Consider the following 9,139-nt stretch of genomic DNA (forward strand, 5'->3'; position numbering starts at 1 on the left):
TGGCTTAAACAATAAGATCTTTATTGTCGTACAGCAAGAGCAACGGGAGGCAGACTGTTCCTGGGTTGGTGATTTGGAGGCTGGGAAATGCCATCACAGAGTCTCATGAGGACAGTAACAATCCTGAAAAATGTCGTCCACCTTTTCAAATCACCGACAGTCCTGCAGGACAAAACTGGGGGAGATGCATGCCCTCTCCTCGGAGAGGAAAAACGGGGAAGGAGTAAGCGCTCAGGCTATTCATTAGTCATCCAGCAATTGCCCTGACACTGGGGTACGGCCCCTGGGCAGGTTCAAAGACTGCAATGCAGCTGCCACATACCCGGGATTTATGTAGATGTCTGACTGTATGGGCTTCAACACAGGCAGATGGCACCTTCATAAGGGATCTCCTCCCGTGTTGTCACATTCATCAATTAAATACCTGCACATTTAAGGTAGTTCTTCCCTTTGAAATTTGTGAAGTCCTATGAGGTAAAGTCCTTCAGATGAAGGCTTTCTCATATTCACTGCATCTGTAAGGCCTTTCACTACCGTGAGTTCTCTGGAGAGCAATGAGGCTAGCCTTTGGTTAGCCATTTCCCACGTTCTTCACATTCACAGGCCTTCATCTAAGGAGACACTGTGGTGGTTTAGGAGCTTGGACTCATAGGTAAAGAATATCCCACGTTCCAACACTCATAAAGCCGTTTTCAGTGTGAATATTTGAATGGGCACTGAAATGGAAGACAGAGGTGAACGTTTCCCAAAGTCACTGTCCTCCTAAACCCTTTCTCCAGTGTGCACTTTTCGGTGCTTAATGAGACTAGAACTGTGGCTAAAGGATTTCCCACATTCGCTGCACTCGTAAGGTCTTTCTCCAGTGTGAATTCGCCTGTGTTTAATGAGACTGGAGTTTTGAGTAAAGGATTTCCCACATTCACTGCACTCATAAGGCCTTGATCCAGTATGTACTCTCTGGTGTTTGAGGAGACTGGAACTGTAAGTAAAGAATTTCCCACATTCGCTGCACTCATAAGGCCTTTCTCCAGTGTGAACTCTCCGATGTTGAAGCAGCGCGGAGCTTTGGCTAAAAGATTTCTCACATTCGCTGCACTTATAAGGCCTTTCTCCACTATGAACTCTACGGTGTTCGATGAGGCTGGAGTTTTGAGTAAAGGATTTTCCACATTCACTGCACTCGTAGGGCCTCGATCCCGAGTGAACTCTCTGGTGTTTTATGAGACTGGAGTGGTAGGTAAAGAATTTCCCACATTCACTGCACTCATAAGGCCTTTCTCCAGTGTGAACACTGCGGTGTTGGAGGAGCGCAGAGCTTTCGCTGAAGGACTTCCCACATTCACTACACTCATACGGCCGTTCCCCAGTGTGAATTCTCCGATGTTTAATGAGGTTAGACTTGTTACTAAACAATTTGCCACATTCGTCACACTCGTGAGGCCTTGCTCCAGTGTGAACTCTCCGGTGCTGAATGAGGCTAGAGCTCTGCCTGAAGGACTTCCCACATTCCCCACACTCATAAGGCTTTTCCCCAGTGTGCACTCTCCAGTGGTCATTGAGGCTGTAGCTTTTGCTAAAAGATTTCCCACATTCACTGCACATGAAGCATCTCTCTCTAGCGAGGTCTCTCTGGTGGTGAACAAGTGTGTGTTTGCAAGTGAAGTCCTTTGCGCCTTCCCAGTTGCGTTGCGCTTTCCTTCCACGAGAGGATGCCCCATACTCCGTCGTCCTGTATGACTTCTCCCTGCTGTGTGTGGCCTGCAGCTGGAAGAATCTCGAGGTGGCCAAGATGTCCCTCTCAACCACCCCACAGGAAAAGGGTTTCCCTGACACACACAATTTGTAGTCCTTCACAAAAGAAGCTCTGGCCATGTTGCCTCTGAAGCATTTCTCTCCAATGTGCTCCTCCTGGTGCTGAAGGTTTGCCTCAAAACACAACTGTTTCTCACATGCCTCAATCTTGTAGAGATTCTGTCCACAAAGCGTTGCCTGGTGCTCGGTGGAGAGCAAAATGTCTCTCAAGTCCTGGCCACACACCTCACGAGGATGGGCCTTCTGGGGAGACACAACTGCCTTGAAAGTCCTGACCTGGGACACGCCTTGTACGGAAACCTTCCGCTCAGGTGCCTCCTCATCCTCCGCACCATGCCTACAACCTGAAAGCAAGAAATGCTGGTGAAGTGCATGCTGCCTCTGGTGGGAGGAGGCAGCTACTCTATGCGCTACAGATGTGTGTCTAAGAACCCCAGGAACCAGTGCTTGGGAGTGTTTGCAGGACCAGGGAGATGGCTCAGGTGGAGGATGGGGCTGCTTAGCAGTAGCAGGCTACAAGGAGCACAGAATGGGAGAGGCCTCATGAGGGGAAGGACGCAAGCACGTGGTGTGACACGGAGAAGAGAAATGGTCTGCAATTCATCCTCCGCAAACAACTTTCCAAAGGAACTTATCTCCTACGGACACACCTTTTCCGCGCAGACAGGTGTGACAAGACCCAAGGAAATAGGACTGTAACCTGGCAGGTGGTGTTCGGGGCTGCTTTAAGAACACGGGCACACTTGGGCCGCCTGGGTGGCTCAGACGTTAAGCGTCTGCCTTCGGCTCAGGTCATGATCCCAGGGTCCTGGGATCGAGCCCCGCATCGGGCTCCCTGCTCAGAGGGAAGCCTGCTTCTCCCTCTCCCACTCCCCCTGCTTGTGTTCCTTCTCTCACTGTCTTTCTCTGTCAAATAAATAAAATCTTTAAAAAAAAAAAAAAAGAACACGGGCACACCTCATGACGTACTATACAGCGGCCAATGTGCAAAGCACTGCAGGTGGAGTGGTGAGAAAAACGAGGGAGATGTGGATCCCAGAAACGTGAGGTTAACCCCAGGCCAGAAGTAACAGCAGAAGCGACAAGTAACAGAGTTGGCAAATCGGCAGAGTGCCAAGAAAGGGGAAGAGAAGACAAATGAAATGTGGCCCCTGGCATCATAATACCAGTCAAACAGAACAGCTTCCGGTCTGATCTGAACACAGCACGGACACCGTCTTCCTCCAGGTACCACTTTGCAGGGCCTGGCTTCCTCTGAGCCGTCGTGTTGTGTGTGGGTCAGTGTACCTACTGTGAACCACCCTGGGCTCTCCAATCCAACCCCACTCCCACAATCAGCAAGTGCATGGCAACTTCACGATACAAGTGCTAAGGAAAACAGAGGACAGATGAGTAGCCATCGGTATCCCAGAACGACTCAGCACAGGACAGCCCATGGCAAAGGGAACTAAACAGTTCCCGGAGAGGTCTGGAAGAGGGTCTCATGAGAACAGCCCATGGTCCACGGATGTAGTAACTTTGTCACAGACAGCAAGTCCTGGCGCAGGGAGGCACAAGGAAGCCTCAGGAGAGAAAGGAAGCAGACGTGGAGCATGCAGATATCTTGCATCGAGACAAAGTCACCCGGTCAGGGAGAGGGCAGGTAAGGGGCTATCCATTAGGTTCACTGCAAGACTCCTGACCCTGATTCCTTCCCTGCAAGTCAGCAGGAAAGCTGGTGTCGGGGCCGCTCAAGGAAGGAGGGCAGTGCACTGACCTCAGCCTTACCAACCACAGCACCTACCCCGCGAACTGGGGAAGGAAGCAGTGCTCACGGTCCCTATGTAAAGACAGACTGCTCCTGGGGACAAAGGGAAGGGCAGAGACTAGCTCAGGGCACAGGGGTGGGGGTGGAGGGTCTTACCCAAGGAGGTTATAAGTGCCAAGTTCTCCAGCATCACATCCTGGTACAGACATCTCTGAGCCTCATCAAGGAGACCCCATTCCTCCCAGGAGAAGTACACGGCCACGTCTTCAAAGGTCACCCTGCCCTGGCAGGATGGGGACAGATGAAACCACAAAGAGCCCCTCTCCCAAGAACCCATACCCCTTTGCCCACCCACATCTACCCTATGCCCATCCTCCCCCTGATCTCCCCAACCGAGAGGAGAAACCAGGCCCCCGTGCCTGGGTGCCATGGCACCACCATGTCTCCTCGTGGCCCACCGATCGCAGGGTCCCGCTGACACAAGAAGAGGCAGGTGGACAAGTATATATATATCGAAGTTGTGGCCCCGGCATAGAGGGATCTTCCTGGCCATCCAGGTTATTCTGCTGAAAACCAGGGCCCTGGCGTCAATCAGGCATACTCCCTCTCCAAGGACACATCGTTCTTGAGACTGGATCCCACAGCCACATGCCTATGGTCACCACACCTCACTGCCCCACACCACAGAAATCTCCCTGGCCTCCCCACATGTTTCTGGTATTTTAATCACCTCCGCTTCACCCCACTGGGGAGGGCGGGAGTCCCATCTTAGGGTTATGGGGATGGCCAAACACAGAACACCTAACACTGGACAGATGAGATGGATGGCCCTGCAGTAATCACAGATATTCACAGCCTGGGAGGGGACACCACAGCCCACACAGGCCCACATGGGGGTGGCACTCTGGAAAAAAGTGACAACCAGGAGCTGTAGGATGCACGCTTCACAGGATCGAGAGGGTGAGGTGCCTCCCGGTTCCTGTAAGAGGATGTGTAAGTCCATGGGCTGGTAGGGCGCTGAAACCCGTACAAAGGGAAAAGCAGGAAATGCACCTGTGATGAAAAGGCAGTTTGAGTAGGAGACCTTCCCAACAGCAGAAGAGTGGGAGGGGATCTCACACTCGGGCCGTGAGTTCCCCCGCCTCGCACCAGACAAGGTTCTCCCGCACCTGTGCTGCCCTTGTCCCCTCGGCAATCACGGTCTTCCTCTGTCCCCCGACCCTCATTCAAAGCAAGGCTCCTTGGTGGCCTACCCCAGGCTCAGTGTCTCTCACAGGTGATCACATCAGCACGGCACACGTGACCTTACTCCTCCAGGATGAAAGTCTTCACAAAACCCTGGTGCAGTTCAGAGTGCAGGAGTACCCCATCACGGGCCTGAGTGTCATCACCTTGCCTTAAGTACTCCCGAACTTCTGGGTCCCTCTCATGTCTACTCTTCCGCTGGAAACCTTGGCCACCTGCCCGAGTATCCTGCCCCCGACGCACTCGCGCTCTGTGGCCACCCACATCGCCCATCTCTGAAGTCACACCATCACCTACGTATCCGGTCCCGGTCCCCCTTCCTCCCACCACTTTCTGGCCCCATGACCAGCTTTACCACCATAACCAGAGACTGCTCCTCACAACTGTGACCTACAGCTCACTCACCTGGGCCCACACAGTAGCCATGATGTGTTTGGATGTCTCCCTTCTGAACCCCTCCCCACATTTCCAGACTTGTGTGTTCGGCTGCTCACTTAATGCATCCAGTCGGTGCTCTCCGGAACGTCTCCCAGCAACATCACTCACACTACCGACTTCCTCGTCTCAGTCGATGGAGCTTCCATTCCTACAGCTGCTGAGGACTAAAACCCTAGAGATAGCCCCGAATCCTCCCTTTCACCGCGTCTCAGCCCACATTAGAAAGTCAGTGGTCACTTTTTTAGAACACAGAATCCAGTGACATCCAAGCCAGCACTCTGGTCCAAGAACGCTCACCGCGACCATGACGGCGGCCGCCACCCCGGTCTTCCTGCCTCCTCCCTCAGCCCGTATCTTTACCTCACGCCACAGCAGGGTGGATCCCGTCGGGACCCTGGTAACATCGCGTAGCTGCTCATACCCAAGCCTCCCATTACCACCAGAAGACACACCCAGCTTCTCAGGCAGCCATTCCAGTCCTCACTGCTGTCTCTCTGCTCTTCGCTCCCCCCCGCAAGAAAAGAGAACGGTGGTTTCCCGAACGGTGCCAGCTGAGTGTTAACTCAGGCACGTGCACACCCTGCTACGGGTTCCCGGAATAACCGTGCACACACTGGTTGCCAGAAACGGAAACCCCTTCAGAGAACGCTTGGCTCGGGCTTGGGGTTTCTCCACGGTCTCCAGACCCCACACTTGGGAAATGGCACTGAAGAGTCCCAGGACACGACAACGCAGAAGACAAGCGGGTGGGCGTCAGGTCGGGGCCAGTGAGGGACCGGGCCACCCCCCACTCGTTCGTGCTGGTGCCGTAAGCGCTTCTGCAGCGGCGGGAAACGGGGCGAGTCCGGCCCAGCCTTAGGCCAACAAGACCACGGCGGCTTCCACGGACTCAGAGCTCCCGGGTCCTCGCCCGGCCCTGAAGACTGTCACTCGGCTGGCTGGCCGTTCAAGCTCTGTGCCTCAGGGCTCAGGATCGTCCCTTAGGACGTGCCCCGCAGCTGGAGCCCGCTCCCGCACGCCAGCGCGCCGGCGCTCGCACTCCGGGGCCCGCACACCGGGGCCTGGGCCGCAGGGCCGCGAGCCGGCGCCCCGCGCTCGGCCTCCGGGGTCTGGGTGGGGGGACGGCGGGGAGGGCCCGGGGCACGAGCGCTTACCGGAGCCCGGGCCCTGGGCGCGACGGCCGCCATCGGACTCGGTGGGCGGAGCGGACACCCGGACCCCGCGGTCCCCGTCCCGGCCCCGGTGACCCGGGTGGCGTCGCCGAGCTGCGGACCCGCAACCGTACAGCAGGGTCAGCGCCTCCTTCGCCTCTTCTCGGTCGCGTTCACTCTGTATGGATAACTCCCGAACCTTTTTCCAGGTGAGCAAAACCCAGACCAGCTAGCTAATTTTGCGGAGCTCAGGCGACAACCGGAAGTCCCGCCCGCACTGTACGGGCCACGAACGGAAGAGCCTCTTTGAAGCTCTCATTGGAGAGCGATGCTGCCGCTCGACTCTTCGCATTCTGGGTAACGTAGTCCGCGCAGTTATGAAGCCCGGAGTCAGGTTCATCCTTCAGGGAAGGTCCAGGCTCCGCTGAAAAGGGCGAAGGGAAAAGGCCGATGCTGTTCGGCTTCGCTTCATATTTGACAGAATGTGACCATATTTCTGCCTAATCCTCTCTGACGCTCATCACCCAAGTGTTTGGAGACCGATTTCAGACCCAGGGAAGCTAAGCCCGCTCCCGAAGGCCAGTAATATTTTTGATGCTCCCAAAGGCTACAAACCAAATAAACACATCATTCTGGAGCGTCTTTCAGTCGCAAGGTGTGTCCACGCCTGGTGGAGGCTAATAAACATTATCTTATTTCAATTCTAATGCGTTCACTCCATAGCATTAAATTCACTCGATCAAGAGAGAAAATACTCCAGGTTGTGCCATGTCAAGAACGTTGGGCCACCTGGAATCGGAAGTAGAAGGAGAGATATGACGGAGTCGCTCCTTGACTAGTCTTTAGTTAGGACACTATAGGCTTTTTTTTTACACCTGGCCCCGTACTTGGCAAGTGCCAGAATACTGCCAAGTAGGTTTGGCAAGATTTTCTCCTGAATATCTGATCACCACTGATATGTTATCAAATCCCTCACCATCACACAGGTGATCTCTGATCATACTGACCTGCCTTCAGCAAGGATCTTTTAGGTCAGTTTAGGAGGAATTTCCCTAATCTCCTAGTGATTTTCTATCCATTGACCCCCCCCCCCCCAACAACCGTGTTCCTTGGCTATAAAGCCCACCTTTTAAAAAAATCTGAAGTTGAGTCCAATGTGTCTTCCCCATACTGCAAGTTCCCACTGTCCCTGCACCTGGGGGGATGCTCCTGAATAAAGGCTTCGTGACTGTCTCAACAAGTGTCTTAATTTTTATTTTCTTTTTAAGATTTTATTTATTTATTTGAGACAGAGAGAGAGTGTGCGCTGACTCCCCGCTGAGCTGGGAGCTCGATGTGGGGCTGGATCCCAGGGCCCTGAGATCATGACCTGAGCCAAAGGCAGACGCCTAACCGACTGAGCCATCCAGGTGCCCCAATAATTTTTCTCTAACAGATCTGTGTATTCTGGATAAAACATCTCTCCTGCCTGTAGAGTCAACTATTCTGTCCCATTCACTGAGAAACACTTTTATCCATTTAATATGTCTTACTTGATATCAAGATTACATTCAGTTCCTTTTAGGAATATAACATCAATCTTAAAAAGACAATAATGAGAAAAATGCTACTTTGGTATGGTACAGTGGCTGCAGTGTTCCAAGTTGAAGCATGTATGTAAATGGTTCTTTCTACCTGGAGATACTGGGAGTATCTTAAATTCATTATTTCACTGCTGCAAACTGATTATCGTTTCTTTTGTGAAGCTGCAGGGACTGTTTTGCTTGAAGAATTAATATGATCTCAGGAAAACAGTTGTAAAATTCAAATTACAAAGCTATTATCAATGTTTATGTAGTGCTTGTAGGTGGTGGCAGAAATAGCTTTGGTGACACATCTGTAGAAGGTGAGAAAATGTAAGACCTCAGAGGAGTTTTAGCGGTGATGCCTGAGAACACATCAGATCGAGATGAGCATGTGACCAGATTGGTCATTCTGAAATTTTGTCTCCAAAATGCAAATCTCCATTCTTGTAAAGTCTGAGCAATACCTGCATGGAAAAAGAGTTAAAGAGGACATTTAGAGTACCCAGAATTGTAAAATGTACAGGGAAATTGAGATGTCATGTTTATTCCTGGTCTCACTGATGATCAGTGAACAAAAATTTGGTTTTAGGCACTTCTTGTAGGTGCCTGGAGGACATTGGGTCCTAAGACAGACAAAGACCCTTGCATTCTGGGACTTGTGTTGTTTTCAAGGAAGAAAGACCAGGAACAGAAAAGAGTAACTAAAGAAATATGTACTATGCTAGAATGTAGCAAAGTGGAAGGGGAAGACAAGGTGAGTCTCCTGAGAGGTAAAGTATGGGATGTAATATTACTCAGCCCAATAAGGGAGGCCTCCTTAATAAGAGGAGAAAACACTTGAAATTGTAAGGGATGAGCCTCATGGATATGTTTGCAGTAAGTTCTGGGCAGAATAAAGCAGTTTCCTAGGTTATTCAGTCAGTGTAGCCTTCATGGGTCTCAGCAGTGGACGGCCTGGGACTCGAGGCCAGTTGACCTTTCCTTTACTTGGCTTACTACAGATACACTCAGGGCATGTGGGTGAGAAATCCTGGCTCTGTCTCTCAGAGCCTGCAAATCTCCACTGAGGTGGACTGGGTGAGGCCTGGAACCAGTCAACATCACCTTTCCTAGAATTCTGATTTTCAGAGTTTCATCCCTGGACCCTCACCCAGAGTGTCACCTAGGGACTCTTGAAAAGC

General features: G+C 52.1%; 1 protein-coding gene across 1 annotated transcript; it reads right to left on the reverse strand.

Annotated features, from left to right (window-relative positions):
* On the reverse strand, positions 1-6,293 carry LOC114200937 (uncharacterized). Its single transcript, XM_028093340.2, has 2 exons — positions 3,716-6,293; positions 1-2,156 (listed from the first exon to the last, which is right to left on the reverse strand). Exons 1-2 carry the CDS (start codon positions 4,110-4,112, stop codon positions 763-765), a joined length of 1,791 nt encoding a protein of 596 aa, XP_027949141.2. The 5' UTR covers positions 4,113-6,293; the 3' UTR covers positions 1-762.
* Positions 6,294-9,139: the final 2,846 nt, after the last annotated feature.

Source organism: Eumetopias jubatus, unplaced genomic scaffold (genome assembly GCF_037043125.1).
Source record: "Eumetopias jubatus isolate StellerSeaLion01/CBP00866 unplaced genomic scaffold, mEumJub1_p1.0 scaffold_10, whole genome shotgun sequence".
In the NCBI taxonomy this organism is placed as follows: domain Eukaryota; kingdom Metazoa; phylum Chordata; class Mammalia; order Carnivora; family Otariidae; genus Eumetopias; species Eumetopias jubatus.